At 49.0% G+C, this 23,167-nt stretch overlaps 9 protein-coding genes and 1 long non-coding RNA gene across 12 annotated transcripts in view; 5 read left to right on the plus strand and 5 right to left on the minus strand.

Annotated features, from left to right (window-relative positions):
- The window catches only part of LOC6597999 (centaurin-gamma-1A), a 63,398-nt gene extending 44,730 nt beyond the window's left edge, over positions 1-18,668 (minus strand). The window contains exon 1 of the mRNA XM_026987679.1: positions 18,421-18,668. Within this exon, the coding sequence (XP_026843480.1) occupies positions 18,421-18,604 (184 nt within the window). The 5' untranslated portion in view covers positions 18,605-18,668. The remainder of the gene's footprint in view (positions 1-18,420) is intronic.
- Positions 5,078-5,984, minus strand: LOC6597998. Its single transcript, XM_002023187.2, has 2 exons — positions 5,771-5,984; positions 5,078-5,706 (listed from the first exon to the last, which is right to left on the minus strand). The coding sequence occupies exons 1-2, from the start codon at positions 5,968-5,970 to the stop codon at positions 5,154-5,156; spliced, it is 753 nt and encodes a 250-aa protein (XP_002023223.1). The 5' UTR covers positions 5,971-5,984; the 3' UTR covers positions 5,078-5,153.
- LOC6597997 lies at positions 6,504-7,535 on the minus strand. Its single transcript, XM_002023186.2, has 2 exons — positions 7,376-7,535; positions 6,504-7,299 (listed from the first exon to the last, which is right to left on the minus strand). The coding sequence occupies exons 1-2, from the start codon at positions 7,518-7,520 to the stop codon at positions 6,551-6,553; spliced, it is 894 nt and encodes a 297-aa protein (XP_002023222.1). The 5' UTR covers positions 7,521-7,535; the 3' UTR covers positions 6,504-6,550.
- On the minus strand, positions 7,718-8,772 carry LOC6598029. Its single transcript, XM_002023185.2, has 3 exons — positions 8,652-8,772; positions 8,422-8,587; positions 7,718-8,349 (listed from the first exon to the last, which is right to left on the minus strand). Exons 1-3 carry the CDS (start codon positions 8,755-8,757, stop codon positions 7,758-7,760), a joined length of 864 nt encoding a protein of 287 aa, XP_002023221.1. The 5' UTR covers positions 8,758-8,772; the 3' UTR covers positions 7,718-7,757.
- On the plus strand, positions 10,434-11,339 carry LOC6598028. Its single transcript, XM_002023184.2, has 2 exons — positions 10,434-10,522; positions 10,596-11,339. The coding sequence occupies exons 1-2, from the start codon at positions 10,453-10,455 to the stop codon at positions 11,300-11,302; spliced, it is 777 nt and encodes a 258-aa protein (XP_002023220.1). The 5' UTR covers positions 10,434-10,452; the 3' UTR covers positions 11,303-11,339.
- Positions 11,614-12,493, plus strand: LOC6598027. Its single transcript, XM_002023183.2, has 2 exons — positions 11,614-11,732; positions 11,794-12,493. The coding sequence occupies exons 1-2, from the start codon at positions 11,648-11,650 to the stop codon at positions 12,444-12,446; spliced, it is 738 nt and encodes a 245-aa protein (XP_002023219.1). The 5' UTR covers positions 11,614-11,647; the 3' UTR covers positions 12,447-12,493.
- On the plus strand, positions 14,036-14,838 carry LOC6598026. The gene is made up of 3 exons (XM_026987682.1): positions 14,036-14,120; positions 14,176-14,454; positions 14,510-14,838. Exons 1-3 carry the CDS (start codon positions 14,082-14,084, stop codon positions 14,720-14,722), a joined length of 531 nt encoding a protein of 176 aa, XP_026843483.1. The 5' UTR covers positions 14,036-14,081; the 3' UTR covers positions 14,723-14,838.
- Positions 18,669-19,323: 655 nt separating the features above from the next.
- On the plus strand, positions 19,324-20,095 carry LOC6598024 (probable 28S ribosomal protein S23, mitochondrial). The gene is made up of 3 exons (XM_002023180.2): positions 19,324-19,410; positions 19,474-19,635; positions 19,700-20,095. The coding sequence occupies exons 1-3, from the start codon at positions 19,367-19,369 to the stop codon at positions 20,061-20,063; spliced, it is 570 nt and encodes a 189-aa protein (XP_002023216.1). The 5' UTR covers positions 19,324-19,366; the 3' UTR covers positions 20,064-20,095.
- On the minus strand, positions 20,052-20,989 carry LOC6598023 (DNA-directed RNA polymerase II subunit RPB3). The gene has a single exon (XM_002023179.2). The coding sequence runs from the start codon at positions 20,940-20,942 to the stop codon at positions 20,115-20,117; it is 828 nt and encodes a 275-aa protein (XP_002023215.1). The 5' UTR covers positions 20,943-20,989; the 3' UTR covers positions 20,052-20,114.
- Positions 20,990-21,191: 202 nt separating this feature from the next.
- LOC6598022 lies at positions 21,192-22,801 on the plus strand. Of its 3 annotated transcripts, none has more exons than XR_003408599.1 (4): positions 21,192-21,828; positions 21,880-22,065; positions 22,132-22,575; positions 22,657-22,801. It is a non-coding gene; the product is annotated as an uncharacterized LOC6598022 (long non-coding RNA). The 3 variants fall into 3 exon arrangements; XR_003408601.1 differs by having other exon boundaries at positions 22,163-22,575; XR_003408600.1 differs by having other exon boundaries at positions 21,192-21,820.
- The last annotated feature ends 366 nt before the right edge of the window (positions 22,802-23,167 follow it).

Below are 23,167 nucleotides of genomic sequence, written 5' to 3' on the forward strand. Positions count from 1 at the left end.
CAGTGCTCGAAGGCCGTACGACGCAGAAGGATAACGGCAGGACACCACCTCCCTCATTGTCATGTTAATGGGGCAGCTTGAGTCGCTTTTGTTGAGATATTCTCTCCGATATACCGGCTGTGGATGTGGATGTGGATATGGATATGGAAATGGAAACGGAATCGCGATCAATGCAAGTGTCTGTCTCAATGCGTGTCCTTTGGTTTGCCTTTGGTTTGACAGCTGTCAAAGGGCTAATAAGTCATATTCAATGTTTGTTAGCGACTCCTTGTGTGCGTCCGGGGCAAGGATTAATCACTGATTGATGGATGGATGGATTGCTCGAGAGGTGAATGGGTGTATGTGGGCAGGATTCATTAGAAGTACCAGCAGAAAAGTTCAAGCGCTTCGATTAGCTGCAGATGAGAGTCGAATGAAGGGAGAAAGTCCATGAATCGCGATGGATGCAATGAAAAAGAAACGACTTTAAAGATGTGTAAGTAATGAGAAATTAAAGGCCTCCAAGGACCTCTGTCTCTCGTGAACATAATCCTCCATCCAACTATCCCAAGGAATTTCTCAATTAGAGCAGCCAGCAGAGCAACAAATTGATTGATTCCCATCCTTCCCACCTCAGCAAAAAGAGAGAGGGAGGGGGGATACAGGCTGCACAGGCGACACAGGCGACACAGGAGACTGCAGGCAGAGGCGGTACTTGTAATCCTGTTAGGCAAAACTTTGGACAGCCCTCCAGGACACCAGCCTCGCCAGCACCCGAACTTCCAATTCCAGCAAGCGAGGAACTTCCAGCAGCCGTTCCACCCAGCAAATGCGCAATTTTCAGCTTGACTTGACTTCAGCCCGTGAAACACATTCGATACTGAAACTGAGACTGAGATGGAGACGGAGACGAGCCCAAGGATGAGTGCAGGGGCATATCATCCTTAATTGAAAAAATAAAAAGCAGAGCAGCTAAGGATTGCTGCAGCATCCTTCTGCTGCGATTTCCTTATCGGCGGTTCGGCTGTTCGGCTGTTCTTTTACAGGACAGCGCACCTTTTCTTCGCGTGCGATTTTCGGGGAAATTGCGCTGCTCAATTACAGCGAGTCCGTGTGCCCCTGCCTCTGCCTCTCTCTCCTTTTACTCACCGTTGACTTGGCCAGGACAATTGGAAGGCCGCGGAAGGGGCACAGATACAGGAGAAGGGCTACAGATACAAAGTCGCGATCTTACTACGTTTCAAATTAAACCCAAATGGGGTTAATGCGCAACAAGAGAGACGACGAGACGACGGGACGACGGGACGAAGAGACAACGACAGCAGCGTCTTTAAGTTAACAAAAAGACGCGATTCCATGTGCCACGGAATGAGGTAAGGGCCTGTACATCCTGGCACTCTCTGATTTATTTGCCTCTTGCCGTTGCCCCTTAATGAATCCTAATTCGAGTACTCGACAATTCGGCGCATCATAAATTTTAAATTAACCCCAATTTCTGGGTATCCAAGGGGTTGCTCTCAATGCAAATATTTACGCCATTCGCCGGTGAGGAAAATGAAAAGCAAAATGAAAAGCCAAGGCGAGCCTTACTCGCTTTCAATTAGCCCTGGGGCTGTTGGCACTCGAGAGGTGGAAGAGAGAGTGCCGGGCGAAAGGGGAAAGCCAAAAGCCCAAAGAACGAAGAGCGAAGAAAACTCTGGCAATTTAGGCTGGGTTTTTGGGCATCCATTCCCCAGCCACAGAGATGTGGCGAGGCCTCAGAACAGGACTCGTTCAAGGGGAGCAGATGAGTGGCACTTAAAGGATAACTATGCACAGGACCCCAGGTAATTATTCTACTAAAATGTGGCCAATGAGGTACATCATTATTTTCCGGGAAAGAGTAACCAAAATCAGCTTCGATTCTAAGGAGCAGAGCAGTAAAGTTCGAATATCACTCTTAGGAGCGCATAAAGGTCCTTTCTGGGCCCTTCCTACTTCCTACTTCCAGCTGAGCAGCCACCCATCGAGCGAGCCGCGGGCACATACTCTCTCAAGAGTGGGTCTCCCATTGAAAGCGAATGGAGATGGCGACTGGGACGGGACGGGGCCTCGTCTGTGGTCAACACACACACAAATCGGGGCTAATCAAAGTGGGCCACGAAGCAGACGGCCGAGGGGCTTCGCGGAGGAATTTAATGACTCTTAGAAAATTGCATCGTAAATGTCAACAAATGGATGCGAAACTTGCTGGCTGGGACTGAAACGGCAACTCGGGCTGGACTGCGGCCACAAAGTCAGACAGTCAGTCCGCCATCAGAGCGGCCGCAAGGACACACTGCACACTGCACAATGCACAATGCACAATCCGCAATCCACAATGCAACAGACTGTCCTGTCCGGTAGGTCGTAAAACTTCCTCGAAGACAATGCCGCAAGCAGCAGGACACCAGCAGCATCCTCTTCTCATCTCCCAGACGGGCACCGAGCACGTACTCGGACTCGTACTCGGAACAAAAAGCGACGAACGGCTGTGTTTCATTTTTGCATTATGACAAACTCAAGAACCAGCCAGCAAGCAAGGTGTGTCCCAGGGGGAAGCGAACAAAACAGAACCGAACTGAACAGAACAGAACAGAACCTAGAGTACGGGCACAAGATGGCCCATAAAGTGCAAATGAAATGAGCCAAATCGAATTTCAATTTCTTCTTTTAGAGAACTGAATGGGGGAATGGGGAATGAGGAATGTGGAGAAGTGGAGGGGGTGGCAGAGAGATCAGAGATTCTTTCTCCTAGAGTATTTTGCACTAATTAACAACAAATGATGACATCAGACACAAGAGCATCTAAAACGAGGGGGAACGTTTCTGAGTTGCTGCGGACACCGCAACTCTAGAGTTATACCCGATACTAAGTCAGTATGGCTTTCCTCCGGCAGACGCCGCTAATATTAAACGACACGACAAAGAGTGCGTGCGAGAGAGACAGAAAATCAGTCTGAGCGTGATGTCACGCGCTGCGTAGCCACTGCAAATTGATTTGTTCCTTTTGGCTACAAAAATTATCTGATCTGATCCAGATTCAGCAATCTGATAGATATGGTCGTTATCTATGATTCCCCGTTTTTAGTTTTCTCGAATCTGCAATATTGTGGATGCAACAGATTTTCGTCCTTTGTGTGGGCGGAAGGGGGTGGGGCGAAATTTTGAGATACACGTTTTATAGTGAGATCTAAGAGAAGTGCGGATTCCAAATTTGGTTACTCTAGCGTTAATAGTCTTTGAGATTTGTGAATATCCCCAGATTTGCATCCTTTGCGGGGGCGGAAGGGGGTGTGGCGAAATTTTGAAACAAACTCGTCTCGGTCTGATATATTAGGAGTGTGGATACCAAATTTGGTTGCTCTAGCTTTTATAGTCTCTGAGATCTAGGCGCTAATGTTTTACTCTAAGCAAAGCCGCCTATGCTACCTGTGTGTTAGAGAGAGACAGGGCGAGAAAAAATTAAATTGTTTTCGTGATGCTGGCTATAATAATAATACGATCCCATTCAGATTCTGCAGTCTAAAAGATATGGTCATTCTCTACGATTCTGCGTTTTTGGTTTTCTCGTATCTTTAAAATTGTGGATGCCACAGATTTTCGCCCTTTGTGGGGGCGGAAGTGGGCGGGGCAAAGTTTTGAAATATTTTTGTAGCAGTGACATATCACAGAAGTCTGGATCCAAAACATCGTTGCTCTAGCTCTTATAGTCTTTGAGCATTAGGCGCTGAAGGGGACGGACAGACGGACAGACGGACAGACGGACGGACGGACAGACGGACAGACGGACAGACGGACAGACAGACATGGCTCAATCGACTCGGCTATTGATGCTGATCAAGAATATATATACTTTATGGGGTCGGAAACGATTCCTTCTGGACGTTACACACATCCACTTTTACCACAAATCTAATATACCCCAATACTCATTTTGAGTATCGGGTATAAAAAGGGAAACCGAATGAAAGAGTGTGGAAAAACCATCTGCCACTCGCAAATCCTGAGGCTCGAAAGTGTTGGACCGTCGCAACGGACGGGACCACGGGTCATGGGACCACCCGTTGACCTCCTGCTGTTCACGAGGCTCGTGCTTCGGGTCGTGGCTCGAGGTCGGGTATTGAGATGTCCTGCTGGCGTTTCCCAAATCCGATTATGGACTTTGCTTCTTTCTCCCTCTCTCTCTTCCACTCGCTCTCTGTCCACAAATATCAGCCTTAATTTATGGCCAAAAACGATTAGAGCCCCGATGGAATTTCATTATATACTCACTCACAATAATGCGGAAATCTAGTCGAGCTTACCTGCAAAGAGATGGAAAAGGAATTCATTAGGGAAGATTTCGTATAAGCTTATATGAAAATGTTGCCGGTGCTGGTTTTTGTATCCTTCTAAAACGCCAAAAAGTTCTGCACCGATTGAGCTCAAAGAGTAATTCCATGTGCAATCCGCTTCGAGGATTGTTTTGATCTCTTTTTGCGTCAGTAACAGACACACGTCCGCATGAAAACAGATTTCACGGCAGATCAAGTAAGCCAAGAATTGGGAATGTCCTACAGATTTGATCTACTTGATTCTTCTAAACTGTAGTCAGTCTAACACCTTAATCAGTGGCCCGCAAAAAACCAGGAAGATGGCCTTCGAATTTGAGTCCGAAAGCACCATTTAGACTGAAGACGATCTACTGAAGATGGAACCGAATATTGGGTGTTCTCATGTCGGAAGAGCCAAAAATATTGCAAAGCACCCACAAGTAATCCAAAAATTAAACTTAGATCTAGCTTAAATATCCTCTGTTCTGTGCCACAGTCAAACGTGGAAGGTCCCAGAATTATACAACGAGTCTCACTAGGAGAAAGCTACCGATAAAGAGAAAGATAGAACTTTACTGCAAAGCTACTCTGTGAGAGAGAGACGGAATCATTTGATTAGGGAACCACTGTGATAGAGCCAGCGGTAGAGAGAGAGAGAGAGAGAGAGAGAGCGGTCATTGAGCCCATGCCAGGCATGAAAACTCACCCTTTGCTGCAAAGCTACTCTGTGAGAGAGAAAACCACACAGAAAAGCCAGAGATCAGTTCGATTTCAAGACATTTTTATTCACTTTTCAGCACTTTTCAAAGCAGCTGATCTGATGAGCCAGCCAATCAGCAATCAGCAAATCGGCTCCACCGGCAGTACACCATCGACCAGGCCCAGAATGATGGCGGTTATCTCGTACCAGGCCACATTCTCCAGCACCGCATTCAGGGGCGGCACAATGAGACCCTCCATGAACTGGGAGACCTCTGCGGGATTGTCGTTGACCAGGAGCTCCAAGTAGTCCTTGACCAGATCGTTGACGAACTTCGTATAGAGGCGACTGTTCATGATGCCCGTCGTCTGGGACCGGGCCTCGCCCAGCTGCCAGTTGACCTGCCAGCTCTTCACGTACACTCCGCTGCTGGCTGTCGTGGGGCGGATGACGAAGCTGCCATGGGCCCGGAAGTCGATCAGCTCCAGGCTAAAGACACCGTCGCCCCACAGGGCGAAGTCGGAGCCGAAGAGCCGGGCCAGAATGTCGAGCATGTACTTGGAGCTCCTCACGGACACCCGCGGGAAGTTGATGTCGAACTTGATTGTGTGCAGAATGTTGTTCCACTCGAGCTTCGCGAACTCGTAGCCGTCCAGACCCTCCAGCGTTAGTTCCGTGAAGTTTCCCCGGCACCTGCACAGCAAAGTGTTATCTGGTTATATATTCGCCATGTCCATTCACCCATGCCGACTCTTACCCGAGGCTCTCGGTGGCAAGAGCCACCTGCTGGTAGGCTATCTGGGCGGGGGCCAGCACCGGCACACCCCGTGGCGGATAGCCGCAACGCATCTGCAGGCGCAGGAACTCCGTCAGCTCACGGAGCTGATCATCGAAGAGCTTCGAGGAGCCCAAGGAGCAGCAGAGCAGAGCCACAAATATCACACAGTAACTTGTCATGGTGAAAGCGAGTACTGAACTGCTGAAAATCAGCCCAAAATCCCAAATCAGCCAGAAGCTAGACCCAACCAACGCCCCTGCAATCAGCCAAAACGATTAGCCACTTAAGTAGCGCTGGGGCATCGATAAGATTGGATTAGCTTCAGGTGTTCCCTTCAAAGATAGCGAAAAGTCAGACGTCCAGTCCATGCGATCCTCGGACACCCTGCACACACATTCGAATAAAACATCCGATCGTTCCTCAAGATGCCGGGACTTAGGGCATACAACAACAGAGAAAAACCAACCCTTATCGGCGAGAGTCGAATCTAGCATCAAAATGGCGCGTCATGCACACGACGTGAACAAAGTGTTTTTGTCGTGCGTCTCGGGACGACCCTCAATGTCCCTCGTCATGCACACGACAGGTTTGCTGTTTATTTTGTTTTTTCATTCGTGAGACCGAGCCTCGACCCCAGTCTCGAGTAGATCATCATTATCCCTTGTCATGCACAGGACATGCATTTTGTTTGTACATATTCGCACATTAGGAATTCATTATCTCGACAAAGTTTTTATTGAAAGCGCTAGGATGATGAGCTTAGGCCCAGGGATCGGCTTGAGGGTCACAGTCGACGACAATTGGATCGTCCTCCTTCTCGTCATCGCTGCTGGAGAGGATCAGGTCCACAAGAGTCCAGAAGTCCTTGCCCTTGAGCATCTTGTTCACGGGTGGCACGATGGTGTCCTCGATAGTGTCGGAGATGGCCTGCTGGTTGTCGTTGATGGCCTTGACCACCACATTCTCCAGCTGCCTGTTGATGGCGCGGTTGATCTTGCCGTGGCCCATGAAGCCGCTGATGTCCGACTCGACGGACTCCAGCGAGATGGTGGTCTTCAGCGAGGTGATCTTGGCGGAGCCCCACAACATGGGCAGCTTGTACTTGAGGGTGCCGGCAATGCGGAGGTTGTTCAGGTCGAAGAGCAGGTCCCCGGTGCCCTCGTACTCGACGGACAGGCCCAGCTGGCGCAGGGCGTCGATCAGGGTGTCAGTGCTGTACCTCTCGGCGGTGGTGTCGATGTTCTTGAACAGAAAGTCGAAGGTCACCTTGCTGGTAATGATGTTCAGCTTGAACTTGGTGATCTTGAAGTCGTCCAGGCCGGCGATCTTCAGGTGGAACACATTGTTGAGGGTCTCGAAGATGCCGCGCTTGAAGTCCAGGTCGAACTCGTTGACGCGGAGAGGGGCCAGCACGGGGATGCCGTACTGCGGCCATCCGCATTCCATCTGCTTCTGCAGCTTGCGGATGAAGCGGCGTGCTTGCCACGACAGAATGAATTGGGGGGCAACTGCGGGCATAAATGGCGATTTCCACATTTATTCAACTGTCCAAGGTGTCGGATGGGGGGTCGGGAGGAGTCTTACCTTCCACACCCTGCTCGGGCTCGGCGAAGAGATCGATGTCGCCATTCTGGTCGGCCAACTCGAGCAGACGCTGCTCTACCCGATTGGGCAGGGTGCCGGCGGCACAGACTGCCACCAGGCAGGCCAAGACTACCAGGAAACGCATGTTGATTGTGGCTATGTGGCTGTGTGGCTGTTAGTAAATGCTTACTGAAACGCCTAGCCGCCGGCGAGGGTCTTTTATACCCGATCCAATCAATAATCGAAATCCGGGGCGATAAGAGGATAACGGGGAGGCACTGGATGGCCGGGGAGATAATGGGGCGGAGAAATGCGCTAATTAAAACGTAGATCGTGGTCGTGTAGGAGGTTGAATTGCTTTTTATTTGCTGGTGCTTGCTCTTCAGACTGTCCGCCTCGACTCCACGGCCAGCCAGGGGGCCGGAGTGGGGCTGCAGCTGCCGGAGACCATGGACAGCATCGAGAGCAGATACCAGATCTTGTGGCCCTTCAGCTTCTGGTTAATAATGGGCACAAAGACCTCCTCGATCTGCTTGCTGATGGCCTCCTGCTGGCCGTTGATGAACGCGGGCACCTCGTAGTCGATCATGTCGTTGATGAACTCGTTGATCCTGCCGTTGCCCATGACGCCGCCGATGTTGGAAGACACGCCGCCCAGTCCGACGGTGCACTGGAACTTGGAGATCTTGATGGAGCCGAACAGGAAGGGCATCTTGTACTTGAACTGGCCCTGGATGGACAGGTTCTCCAGCGCGAAGGACATGGGGCCGGTGCTCTCGTAGCGCACGCTTAGACCCAGCTGCCGGAGCATGTCCACGAAGGTGTCGGTGTTCAGGAAGTGGGCGCTGGCCTTCAGCTGCTTGAAGTTGAAGTGAAACTGCACCTTCTTGCTGAAGGTGTAGCTGACCTTCAGCTTCTTGATCTCCATGTCGTCCAAGCCATCGAAGCGGAAGCGCAGGAACTGCAGCAGCGTGCTAGAGTTCAAGATGTAGTTAGTTTCCGTTTCCGAATCCGAATCCGCATCCGCGTTCCAGACGGTGACTTACTCAACAACGGACTCGGCCAGATGGATCTCCAGATTGGCATTGGTGTAGGGGGCCAGTGGGGGGATACCGTACTCGGGCCAGCCGCAGGGCATCTGGTTGAGCAGCCCCTTGATGGCCTTCTTGACCGATCCGTTCAGAATCAGGCCCTGGGTGTCGGGCTGCGCAGCTGCGGCCGTGCGAGTCCCAAGAGAGTAAATATAGGTCACTTCAGATTCTAGGAGGACACTTACGATTGCGCTCGACCAGACGGTCCCATTCCTGCTCGCTCAAGAGCTCCACTTCGTAGGCCGCGACGCAGGCCAAAAGGGCCACAAAAACATAGGCGAAAGCTTTCATGGTATAGCCAGCTGTTGAATGCCAACAGGTGGGGCTGCCTTTTATACCCAGGCGCCTCGGACACCCCCGGAAAAGTCGGAGAAGCCGGAGAAGTTTGCCGGTGGGACGGGGGCCCAGACGGCGGATCGACTACTTAAGTTTAACAGCTAAATGGTAATCACGACGCCTGATTAGCCGCGTATTGCCGGAGCAGATCGGATTTGACGATACGCTCCCGATTTGGAGGGCAGGAATTCAATCATTGCTCGGAGGGTACCCGCCCCACCACACCGTGCCGTGCCGAACCACACAAGTGGCTTGTTTTGGCCCAATCTCTCCCAATTGGCCAATCGAGTGTCAATATCGCATCAAAATACGAGTATATATGGCCTATCATTGCGACATAGACAAATGGCTTCGGCCGTTGGCTTTGGCTTTGGCTACCGAAAACTGCGTCAGACGACGACTCCATGCAGGTGTCCACCGGATTACCCGCCGATCTAATCAGTCCTCCTTCCTCGCTCGATTGGGGGTACATTCCGTGTGCGCACAGAGGCGTTGCGGGTCTCTAGACTCCGCAGCTTATTGGTCTGTTCCCGTACGTGGTGCTGTAAAGACCTGATAGGACAATGTCTATCTGGGGTATTACAGGGAGAAAGAGCTTCAGGGCGCAGGTGTTGGTATAAGCCTAAACCTTATTATATGGCCGCTAATAATAGCCTCCCAGGCTAAATCCTTTAAATAAATCAATCAAGTCCATCGGCTTTTAATCACACTCGAACATTTTATGATTATTAATCAAGCGACAAACAACTCGCAGACTTTAGATCCAGAGAAGTGCACGGACTATTTTAGTCCGAGCCACTGGCATTCTTTGTGCTCGATTCCGTAAATAAAACCGCCATGAAGATCGGTCCGTGCGATCGATCCCGCCATTCCACCAGACTCCCATTCACGCAGATTCTCCCAGCTGATTTTTCAGTTTCCAATCAGTCTAAAATCCAACATTTCCGTTCTCCATATATTATCCGATATATATTAATCCGAATCACTCATGCAGAATGGGGTCTGTTCTACGTCTATTCGTTTATGCGAAACTACATATTTCGCATTATTTAATGTGGCCTGGTGGAACAGGTGGCGGAGTCACCCCAACCTCTGCTGAAATTGCTAACTGATATAGGACTGCCTGGTAATAGACATCGGAACTTTACAGAGAATGAATCGTTATGAATCAATCAGTTGAAGAAATGGAAGGGGCAACCCATGGGCAGGGAATGGAAATCCTAATCCTCCTCCTAATGAACCTTTGAATACTCACTCTGTCTTTGTCGCTCTCTCTCTCTCTTGAAAAAAGGAAAAGTTTCATTAGAGAGTTTTATACCTTCTGGAGATCTGATCGTTATTTCCTCGGGCTAAGTGGCCTGATTTATATAACTAATCATCGAAATTAAAAATTGGCCAACGGATCGGGGAGCCAGAAGCCCAGAAGCCCAGAAGCAGTCCCAGAGCCAGATAAGACAGCAAATGGGCATCGATCGAGTGTCGCTAATCAAATCGTACTCAAGACCAGCAGAGAGGCCGAGAGGCAGGGCCTTATCGGCCACCACCTGGGCGTGTTTCTATAAAAAGCTGCCGGCCCGTCCGAACGATTGAGTAGTATAAATACGGTTCGTACTGCGATCAGTTTGTAGGACTCAAAAGTCAGCAGCAATAATGAAAATCTTCGTGGCTCTCTTGGCATTCGTTGCCTTCGCCAGCGCGGCGTCCGTGGGCCAGCCGATCGGTGAGTAAAGAGTCTAGCCTCTCTCTGTTACTGTCTCTGTCTCTATAATCTCTAAAATGTAACGATTTATCAGATTCCCAGTCAATCTCCAGCACCATTGAGGATCTGATCCATGGCATTCAGGAGCAGATGCCCTGCGGCTTTGCCGGCCTGGGCATTCCCCCACTCGCCCCCCTCAGAATCGACCACAAGAACATCGACATCGACACGAGCGCCTTGAAGGCCAAGGGCACCATCGACCACTTCCGCCTGAATGGCATGGACGACTTCGAGATCGACGAGATGAAGGTCAATGCCCTGACCAGCAAGGTCACCTACAAGTTCACCTTCCGCAACGTGAACGTGGACACCAGCTACGACCTGACTGTGCTGCTGAAGAAGTTCGGCTTCACCATCAATTTGATCGGCGCTGGACACGCCAAGTTCGCCATTAAGGACATGGTCATCTGGGGCACCCTCAAGTACTCCCTGGGCGTCCTCTCCGGCAAGCTGAAGCTCAAGTCCCTGGAGGTGCGCACCCACCTGGGCGAGGTCGACTCCGAGATTGAGGGTATCTTGGGAGATGGCGCGGTCAACGAGAAGATGAACCTGTACCTCGCCGAGGCCGTCGAGATGGCGGTCAACGAGAACGAGGACCTGATCACCGACACCATCGAGGCGATCGCCCTGCCCGTGGTCAACAACGTGCTCGACGAGATCAGCGTGGCCGATGTCATCGCTGGATCCGGTGGTGAGGGTGGCGAGAAGGAGGTCTGCATTCCCCCAGAGCTCGATTGGTGAATAAATCCACGCACTGTTTAAAATGAGCTAATAATGATTCACGATGGTTCTTATTTTTCCTGGTTTCCTGTCTCTTTTCCCTCTTCATCATCCATTGAGATGTAGATACATTCGCATTTGATAGATTTTCAGCACTAATCTAAAGCTTTCCTTATCGGGCGGGTTGGGTGGCTATAAAGCACTTTGCCAAATTATTTGCCGATTAGCGAGTGCTACTACATATGTTTAGAGATAGTTTATCTGGCCGATGAGGGGCCTATATAAGAGACAGGGACTGCGCTGGGCCTTGACTAGTGGTGTTTTAGTCACTGAAGCAGTAAAGTCGTGTCTTGTGCCTGATTAAAGATGAAGTCCTGTGCTTTGATTGCCGTTCTCCTGGCCCTGTCCCTGGGCCACTACCAAGGCGCCGAAGTGGCCGAACCGGTGGCTGGTAAGACCCCAATGTACGACTGGCTGTGCCGAGAGGCTAACTAAACACGAATTTCCCCTAGTTGAGGGTCGCTCCGTGAGCAGCGAGATCGTGGAGCTACTGGAGGTGTTTAGAGATCTTCTGGAGACGGGCTATGGACCCATGCCGAAGCTGGCTCCCGCTGAGATCAAGCACCAGCCCTTCCAATTCAGCACCGGAGAGTTCAGCGCCAACGGAGAAATCAACGACTTCGTGCTGGAGGGCCTAAACGGCTTCGAGGTGATCATCATGAACGTCGACCTGATCCGGAGTCGCGTCGACTTCGAGCTGAACTTCGGGAGCATCAACTTCACGACCCTGTACCAGGCCGATGTGGGCAGTGGGTATCGGATGAAGCGCGAAGGAGGCGCCTACATGGCCCTGGAGGACTTCAACCTCAAGGGACGGATCAGCTACTCGCTGGGCGTCATCTCGAAGCAAATGAAGGTCAAGAGCATCCTCGTCTACCCCTCGGTGGGCAATGTGGCGTCGGAGATCGAGAACCTCTCCCAGTATCGCATCTTCAACCGCAAGCTAAACGAGGTCGTCGAGGAGTTCATCACGCTGACGGTCAACGAAAACACCGACTTCGTGGCCAATTGGCTCAACGAAATGGTGACCCCCCTCTGCAACGACCTCATCGGCGATCGATCCCTGAGCGATCTCATTGCCATTATTACCGGCGCAAAAAAATAATGCACGACTAAGAACCAATAAAACCGATCCAAATTCCTCACTTTAAATATAGTCTATAATCGTTCGGCTCTGCAGAAGGCTGCCATAAACCCGTTGTGTTGTTTGGAAGCCCACCAGCAGCTGCCAAACAGAGGAGCCAGCCATTAATTTGCTTAATCTAATCGCTCAGATTAGGCTCATAATCGCATTTCCTTTGCAAAGCTTGATTATTCCAGCAATAGTCGTCCGAGAAGGGTACGACTGTAGAGCAGTCCCTCAGCAGCACGTGTCCGAGGCCAGAGCCAGGGGCAGTACAATACTCTGGTGCACAGCATGGCCCTGCGGTGTAGCCCTCCCGGGGAATCAGAGCGGGGAGCTCCTGGGCCGTCTACTTGTATGATCTACATGATTGATTGCCAATTGATTGGCTTTGGTTCTGGCGATTTTCTAATGATACTTACGTCTGTAATGTATGCCGGACAAAAGACAAACAACATGAAAATGTAAAATTACAAGTAATTGTGATAGTGCAACATGATATCTACAGCAGAACTACATACATGTCTCCGGTGCCGCAATGAAATAGTGGACCTTTTTTGTGGATAATTCTTAAACAATCGAACCAAAGCTAATTAATTATTTACAATTTTTTTTTCAAACTACAGTATTTCCATGTGGGTCGTTTAATATGTATATATGTACATATATTGTTATGATATTATACGCCCAATGACAATTCTACATACATTCTACAATCAGTTGTTTGTGGCTGCCCAAAAGTATGCTACAAATAAAATATACGCGATTCAGTTGGCAGTGGGCCCCTAAAAGTATGCTACTAGAAGTACATATCAACGAATAGTTTCCCGAAAAATGATTTGCTCTATCTGATCATTTTTCTAATCAGAATACGATGTTGAAAACGACTATCACTTGCACATTTATCATTAGATCATTGCGGTTTCATTAGAGCCTTAGATCATTCGGTTTCCCTAAGTTGGTCGAAATCTTGATCAGGGTATTACCAGATTTGACTGTAGGCTGTCATTCTGCAAAAGAAGTTGACACGCGGATGAATGTACCTTTTTATTTAAAAAACGCATTACTACGCTGGTGGCAGGTACACACTTCTGTTGAACATTTTCTACTTCTTATGGGAAATTAGTACAGCGAATGTTTTTTCCACTGTAGAGCCAATCAGATGATACACTATGACCATTACTGTTCGAAAGCTCTATTCTGGCACCAGTAGGAGGCGGCCTTGAAGACCCAGAGCCTAGACCAATCTGTAATATACTGTATGTTAGTACGTATGTATGTACTGTATGTACTTAGCATTACTCTCACTCTCTGGAAACGTGCCGAAAATCCGCGCACATATGTACGACGCAATAATACAGAATTCTGAAAATTCATTGAAAATAATTATCACCATCCACGGAACCCTCGCTGGGAGAGAACTAAATTGTATTCTAAAGCTGCAAAGCCTTCGGGGGCTTATCAGCAGCTTCCTAGGCAAATCGAACAGCCCATCGTTTCCACTTGAATATATGTATAGTACATGTGTACATATATTTTGTCCGATACTCAGTTCGTAATCGACATCCAAAGACTGAGGACGCAGCTGCATCTAGAGTCTAGACCCAACACTGGAGAATGCTGCTCAAATATATCCCCATGCTGCTGCTGGCTCAGGTGAGTGCAGGCGATAGTCCCCCGCCCATCACCGACCTATCAATCTTTCTGGCAGCTCGTGCTGGCGGCACCCACATCTCGCGATCCATCTGGCAACGGGTCGCACGATCCGGTGCAAAGGCAACTGGAACAGGAGGCCCGCCAGGAGACAGTCCTTCTGCTGAACGCCCTGTTCCGAGCACAGATCGCATACTTCACGGAGGTGAAGGCCAAGCTGAGTCCCCAGTCGAAGAGGGCCGGTGACATAGATCGTTACGTGTCGCGCGTGAACGAGGCCATTGCGGAGAACGATCTGGACAAGAAGGATCAAATATGGCTCGATATCTTCGAGGAGGTAAGTGTGGGCTCTCGCGGGACTAAGACCTCTCACGGACTTCCCTCCAATTTAGTTCAGGAAATCCCCATTGCTGCTGAACCGACAGTCCGAAACGGGCCTCAGCGATGACGAGTACAAGGCCCTGCTCACGGACGGGAAACTGCAGGAGATCTCAAAGAGTTTCGTCTCCGATGTGGCGGCATATTTCTGGAAAATGGCCAAGCTCAGTGGCAGGGTCGTGGAGAACCACATCGAGGGGCTATCGAGTGACACTAAACATAACTGAACACATAACTGAACCATCAATAAACCCAAAATCTGCGACACTCGATTGGAATATCTCTCGTTTGCCGCGATAATCTCGTCCCATTATCCCATCTTTGGGATGATGCGATCTCGAAAGTGGAATTTTCAATTAGAGAGCGTAAACTTCACACTTTAACCGTTCTCCGCTGTCATTCAACACTTCTTTAGGTTGCGGTTTCTGTAGGTACAGTGCGTTCAATAACAATATAGCCTGACATATTTACAGCTTTTGCGCAGTATAGAAATCGGCTTTAATTAACTTATAATGTTAAATCATTGAACAGTTTCGAAACGCAATATACTCGAATAATACAGTGCACGAGCATTGCAGGAGGGAGGCAGAACCAGAACCCTCAAACGGAATGATAAATTTCTCCATTCACGATTTCGTGAATCATTCGCCGGCGGGCAGGCGAGCAGAGCACCAAATTCGGGCACATTATGAGACTTAATTGCCTCGCCGCAAAATTCTTTCTCGAATTTGCATTTCTTTTGTTCAGCTTTTTATTGAAAATCGCAACAAATTGTTGTGCAATTCCGAGCGACAAAAATAGCAAATGCCAGCAAAGTGCACGATACTATTTTAAATGCAATTTGTGTTAAAAATAAACGAGACTCGCGGATGGGAGAGTGGCAGAGTGGGAGTGGGGATGGGGGATTGGAGATAGGGGATAGGGGCTATAGCGGCACAGCAGTCGTTGATATTTTTTCCCCCCAATCTCAATGGCATCTCCGTCCGTGTCACGCTATCGAGCGTATCGACGCACAACAGCGATTGTTCCACTTCCGAATGACACAGACAGAATGGCAGTGGCGGCGGACCATAATTCTTTTGACAATCCGCATGTCAATATTATTGTACAATTAAGAATAAATAAACAGCAGTTCCGAGAGCGAGTCCGCGGACCGATAAGAGGGGCCTGCCCGGCACTTGACGGAGATACGTATCATCGGAACTTCCCGCGACGATGGTCTGAGGCGGAGGCAGCGGCGGAGGCGGAGGCTGCCGCATTCTTTTTAAATACTTTTGCAGTTATTTTAAAGATAACAGCCCTAAATAAAATATGCAATTATGAAGAGAGGCCACAAAGAAGCAAAACGACAGCCTCAAGAAAGAACTTTCGGCACAAGATAGCGAACGAACGAATGTATTGATAAGAAACACAGAAAATGTATCAATTTGATTAACTTTGATTGATATACGACATCAATTCCATGTAATCAACCAGAAAAGAGCAAGGGAATCTCAACTGCTGGAACCTTAGGCCTTATAGAAACGACAGGCACACGCCGCCGTTGGTGATTGTGAAGAAGGTCTCAATGGGACTGGAATTATTCTCAATTTGAAGTACACTTTTGAGGTTGATTCCATTTTACATCTAATATGTATGTACATATACGAGTATATTTACACTTCGATTTTTGTCACAGATCCATTCGAAAAATGCCGAAGAGAATGCCCGAGAACGCCGAGCGATCCACAACAACATATTTGCATGTCGTGTGCATGATTAAGCTTACTGATGTTCGGCTTTAGCTTCGCTGACAAGTGGTTTTGTTGTTCTGTTAGACTGCTTATCAAAGCCTAACAGGAAAAAGTAGCGCAAGAAGTACGATATTGCTGTGATTCGAAGTTATCAAATATCGATATTGTTCCATTAGAAACACATTTATTCGATTATGGTTCCACTGGGGTGTGTCCGTTCACTTATGAGAAACTTGTACTATTACTACTGCTTACTATTTATAATTATTTATTTAATTGAGAACCATTCTTGACTGTAACATAGCTCTTATTAATAGTTAATATACCCATTGTGGTCAAAGGGTACTTGTGCTGGTATTGTAATCCCAGCAAATAGTCGATGGGGCGCTAATTGCAATCGCTTTAATGGGAAAGCCGGGAGGCCGGGAGGCCGGACACCGTTGCGGGCCATTTGAGATAAGAGAGGAAATTTGTTTTTTGACTACCGCCAGCGGCGCTTTAGTTGATTCTTGTGTTGTATCTGTATCTATATCTGGGGCCCCCGACTGTTACTTTTTTTATTCACAACAAAATAAACAAACAAAACAAATAAATATATGTGTGTGCATAGGTGGGTACGAGTACATCCATACCCGGAGATACGCAAGTTATTTCTGTCCATAGAACTAGTAGGTATTGGGTATTAGGTATTGATGTGCTGATATCGTGTAAGCGATTGGGAGTTTAGAACTTGGTCTTTTTATGGTTTATTAAAGCTTTGCTAATATGCAAATCGGTGTGACACATGGAGCCCCACGGACAACAGCCATTGATTCCATTCCGAAACGAATTCCACCAAACAAAAGAAGTTCCTCTTCGAGTTTTGTTCAGCTTTTACTTAAGTGCTTTCGACCTTCTCCCGTTATTGTTGGAGCCTATAAATAAACAAGCATTTCGAACGGAAAATGTCAATAGTAGGTTTTGCTTTCAGGCCACAAAACAGGCCAAAACGTAGAAAGGCCATGCGATAATCGTAACGACTGTTAGATGCCCATGCCTCAGCTCACAACATACATATGGTATACATATGTATGTAGATGTAGATATGTATATTGAAACATTTCATTCGTATCCGATTTAGATAAAATATCGCTTGTCCGTCACCCATCGATAAACGGACGAAGCATACCCCTGTGCAAATGCCCGAGAGTATCGAGGGTATCGCGGGTATCGAAGGCATCATTCATCATTCCCGATTCCCGATTCCCGCAACGACAAACGAATTAGAATCGACAATAAGAAAGTCGCGTGCAAAACTGTCTATTGGATTTGTCTCCTCTCGTGTTTCCCACATACATATTTATGTATGTGCACATGTATGTATGCAATGTACATATGTATCTGGTTTGCACGATAAGAGCGCGGACAGAAAAGCCATGTTCTACAGTCAACAACAGCAACAAAAACAAAAACAAGGGCAGGAGGCAGGAGACGGCCTCTGACGATTTTGTTTACATTTTCGGGGAGCCGCGAGAGATTTTCTAATAAACCATTTTAGAACCGGTTTTTGGTTTTCGGTTTTCGTTTGTGAGCGGATTCGGATTCGGTTTTTGGATGTTGCTGCTGCTGCTGCTGCTGCTGCTGAGAGAGGAGGAAGACGAAGAAGAAGAAGGTAGCATTGAGCATCAAATTTCATGCCCCGCACATTGAGGCAGCTCTGAATCTGAAGCTGAAGCTGTGACTGTGGCAGGGGCACGGAACACGACACACACACAGACACAGACACAGAGACACATTGGAAATTGGGCAGAAAAGCTTGTTTTAAACAAAAAGCGAAGCTCTTTCTTTTTGGAAACGACAACGACAACACTTTCAATGGCCCTCTTATATTCCCGTCCGTCTGCTCCGCTGTTCCCGCTTCAATGGACATTTTGGCAACAATCAGAAGGGGGTTGGCACTGGTTGCTTCATAGATTTTCGGTCAGAGATTAGCATAAAGCACTCCAAACAAAGGCAACCACAAGTCCAGTCCATAACAAATAACAAATAACAATGGAGGCAGCCAGAAGAGGTGTGGAACATGTTTAATCAAGAGACTTCCATCTACTCTAAAGGAATCTATCCCAGGAAGGGTCTTGACCCATACCCACATTATGCGCACTTTATGCGCGAAATGCAGGAAAATTCAATTCAGTGGTGGGACTTGGACTCACCTTCAATGCAGACCACATGGTCCCGAATGGATTGGGCTATCTGGGCATCGGATAGGGGCAGCAAATCGATCAGATCGTATATGGCATAGATGGATGGGTGGACACTCTCGAAGCGCTGGATCTCCTGGCGTATGGCTAAGGAGTTGCTTATCAGCGGCTGCGGGGGCTGGGGAGCTACCAGCATTGAGGAGGACGATGAGGAGGAGGCCGATCGATCCCCCAGTAGCTGGGTGGTTGTGGGCGTCTGATTATGATGACGCTGCTGCTGTTGGTGCTGGGGCTGGGGCTGGGGCTGGGGCTGGGGTTGGGGCTGCGTCAAATGATGGCTCTGGAGCTGAAGCTGGTGCGGATGCGACAACGAGTGCGGATGGTAGTTACTCATTGCGGAGGCGTCAAAATCGAGAATTAGCCAACGTTTTTAATTAACTTAAATTGCGTCCGATCGAGCAGGGTAAATGTAAACTAAACACATACACACGCAAACGCACACGAACACGCACACGGCATACGACACTCAAACGATGGCACAATTTTCCTGAACCGCGACGCGCAACAACATTTTCCAAAAACACAATCAAACGACGGCACGACGACGATATGGGGTGGCTCCACAGCACGCACAGTCAATTGGGATGGTGGTCAGACGAATATCTGTAGGACAATTCCCCGCGGAGTCAACTCAATTCAATAGATCGATTTTTACACCTGCACAAACAATCAAAACAGAGCGAAAATTACGGTAGTTCACGACGGAGCAGCGCAGCAGCGTTTTTCTCTGCTGGAATCTGCGGCAAGTGTGACCGTACCGGAGTGACGGAAAATGGGCTCACTACTTGTTTCGCTGCCAATTCGATACCAGCCGGCTGAGTATCGATACCTGCGTGCCAGAATCTGCGTGTCGTAATATTTAATATTAATCAATTAAAACAAACTACTACACGTTATTATGGCGCAAAGCAGGCTTGAGAAAATCGGGACCATCTTTACTAGGTAAGCGGCGGCCCGCAATGCCCCGACCACACTGATAACACTTGTTTTTTTTGTGCTTTAAAGAGTTCAGGGTCTGCTCCGTGGGGGCGCAATGAAAACGGAGGATAAACCCATCTGGTATGACGTCTACGCCGCCTATCCACCCAAGGCAGAGCCCCGATACGACAGGCCTGCTCCCGAGGTGCCGGTACGCAACATATTCTATGCCGAAGATGTAGTCAGAGCGTATGTTCCGCATTGTTGGCTATTGCCCAGACCAGAAATAATTTGTCGATTTGTCCGTGCACAGGAAGCTCCACAAGCAGAACAGACCCAATGAAACGATATCCCTGTTCGACAACAAACGGAGCACGCAGTCGCAGCAGTTTATGAAGATCTACGAAAACCTAAAGTCGCAGGGAGCCCTCGATGAGCAGAGAATATACGAGACGGCATTGGACTTGTTGGCGGAGCAGCGGCAGCAGTCCCGGCTGGACGCCTCCTCGGAGGAGCCTGCTGTGGCAGGCATCGAGCTTAACGTGGAGACGAAAAGCCAGCTAATGAGCGACTTCATGGAGGCTGGCGGGCAGCAAGCCAAGTCCTCAAGCCCGCCCAAGGAACGGAAAAAGGACAGCGGCGTGGGAATAAACATAGACAGCTTGTTCAAGGATTAGTCGAAATGGTTTATAAACTAAGAATATATGTATTTGTTGTTTGTATACATTTCAAACAGCCAAGGCATCGTTTTGCGACTCGTGGCTGAGCTGCGTCTGCAGATTGGAGAGCTTGTTCTTCAGCACCTGAACGCCCATAATGACGATGTTCTCCGGCTTAAGGGCCCCCGAGGACTCGACGTTGAAGAAGAACTTGTTCGGTTTGGCCTCCCAGTTGTAAGGGGCCTCGAACTGATCGTCCTCTAGTTCGGTGTGCTCGCTCTTGGGCCACTCGTCCGGCTTGGGGTAGAGGGTGTGCCGCATGCAGTTGTCTGGATCGTATTCGAAGCACACGCCAGCAGTGGGATTCCACTTGGCGTGCTCCTTTCCAAAGCCCTTCTTGGCATAGGCCCGCAACTTCAGTTCCTGTCCCTTGCGCAGTTTTATAATTAGGATCTCGTCACTGCTTTCGCCGTATTCGTTGTCCTCCTCTCCCTGGTTGCGGGAGGTCACCGGCAGTACTTTTGGATTGCTGGTCTTCAGATCAGCGGTGGTAACGTGGCGCGTCTGCTCCTCGCTGCACTTTACGTCGAGGGTGAACTCCACGCTGCATTCGGGGCAGAAGTCCAGGCAGATGCAATCCCGCGTGTACTGGAGCCGCTCGACCACATCGTCGGATATCAACGGAATCAGGCCAATGCGATGGGCCAGAAACTCGTCCGATAGCACTGTGGAGTTGGCCTCTAGTTGCACCCAGTCGATGGCCAGCGTTGGAGTCTCGGCAATGAAAACGCGCCGCAGGCTGTTGGCCACGCTCAGCTCGGTGTCCTCCAGCACGAATTTCACATTGTCGTCCGTTAGTTCGGTTATCTGCACGTTGGGTTGATTGGCGTAGGGCATTATTGCTAGTTTCTGTTTTGTTTTTGTTAAAAAAAATGAAAAATGCCGCAGAAGTAAACGAGCGGCGAAGTAGAGTAGTGATGGTAAATGCGGCACAGATCAGAAAAAAAGGTTGAAGTATTTTTCGGTTTTTGGTATTTTTCGGTATATTTCGGTATATTTTAAAATAATCAATAACCACCACTAGCGATCAGCTGTCGCGACTTATCGAAGCCCTGCCATCTCAATTGGATTTGTGGGACAGATATTCCCGTGGACGGCCGTTTTGAAGACTAGCGGCGCCCTTTGGCGCAACTGTGGCCCACTGCTCCGCCCTGCCTCAGCCCCCAGAAGACGAAATTCATTTCAACAGACCCTTGACTGGGGGTGGAACAGCTGTTCGTCATCTGGATTCTGCCGTGGGGAATGGGGCCTGCTTCACCCCTGCCTGAACAGGCCCCGCGTGCCACCTGCGTGGTGCCTGCCGCCTTCCTTTTGTTATCGCGCCAGGAGCACATTGGGCCGCATCTCGACCGAGTACAGCGAGTGCAACGGAATCACGACGACGAGCGGATACCCTTCAAGGATGTGGGCGTGCGCATCGCCCTAAACGTGTCGGTGGTGGAGCTGTGCATCTTCTGAACTGACCAGAAGACCAAGTGCATCTTCTCCTATGTGCAGCGGATCGTGGACTCGGGACTGATTGGGCCGGACGGCATCGCTGTTTACTGGCTGGGCAGCAACATCTACTGGTCCGATGCGGAGTTTATATTCTGGAGCACCGGGGACATTGATCAAGACGGGCCAGAGCCGCAGCCTCGCCAAGGACGTGCCCTGCATCACCCCAGCTACGACAGACTGCCCGAATGTGCCGCTGCAGGTGTCCAGCAAGAATATCCGTGCCTAGGTGAAGCTCTCTCTCCTATTCAGCTGTGTTCTAACACGTTTCCTCTTTTAGCTTCTTGGGCGAACTCGCAGAAGGCGAGGCACTTTTCGACAGATGTCGGCAACCATCGGGCCATCATTCGAGCCCGAAGCGATGGCAATGAGCGTGTGGAGCTGGATGGAGTCACGGCGTTGGCCCTGGACCAACAGTCCGATATACCATGCGTATCGAAGCTATAGACATCAATGGAAAGAACAAGTAAGCAACCAATATGGGGACCCAGCCCTCTGGACACATGTGTAATCTCCTGCTTCCTCTCTACAGAAAAACTTTTGCTACCATGCATATCCCGCAGGTGAACAACATTGCCGCCTAGGATGGATTTGTGTACTGGCTGTTGTGTTGTGACAAGACCGGACTGGAGAGGATCACTGTCAACGGAGAGCGTCGTTCCGTAGAGCTGCAGCGTCTGTTTCAGTTAACCGACATCCGGGCCGTGTGGACACCAGATGCGAAAATGCTGCGCAGTCGCCCAAATTGTTTCCACATCTGCATAGCCAGCGGGGTGTGATACGCAGTACTCACGACGTCTGTTCGTGCCCCCAGAAAATTTTAAGTGGCGGGAGTAGTGACATGAACAAAAACTGTATATCCGCCTCCTGGCGCTGTGATGAAAGGACTGCCCGGCAGGTCTGTTCAGCCGATGACAGCGACAAGATGGCCGACTGTTGCAAGCGGCCAGAAGACTTTCAGTGTCCCATCAACAAGGTGAGAAAGACACGATATCTGCCCAAATTCTTAAACTAACAAAATCCTACTCCACCTTCCGTCAAATATTCCCTTTTAAAGACTTTAAAAATGCAATAGAGATCCTGCCGGATATTGCATTTGAGGTGCAAAGCGACCAAGCTGGAGGTGAAAATGGAGCGAAAAGACTCTGGGACGAGTGTGCCAGGTTACCACTTAGCACAATAAAAGCAAGGACTAAAAACTAGCCAATCTTGTAGAACATTTATTCATCAATGGCCTAAAATTATGTGGGCAGAACTAAGGGTTTTAGTTAGCCAGAATTATTCAACGGTTTGACGTATTTCGCTAAAACGTTTTTTTAGACAAGATCCAATAAAAGCAAGTGTTTAAATTAAACCAGTCAATTAGGAAATAGGATCATTTATTGGATAAAATTGAGTGGGCATGGCTAAATGTTCTGTCTAGCTAGTAATATTCGACGGAATATCAAAATCGAGGAATATGGTTTCCAATCCTTGACGGATGACGATTAACCCATTGTAAACCAAGGAGGTTTTTTAAAGAGAGGGGCTTAAGAGGGCTAAGTTCTTTTTTTTATTAGTATTTTGTA

This window comes from Drosophila persimilis, unplaced genomic scaffold (genome assembly GCF_003286085.1).
Source record: "Drosophila persimilis strain 14011-0111.01,24,50 unplaced genomic scaffold, DperRS2 tig00000124-arrow-pilon, whole genome shotgun sequence".
Lineage (NCBI taxonomy): Eukaryota > Metazoa > Arthropoda > Insecta > Diptera > Drosophilidae > Drosophila > Drosophila persimilis.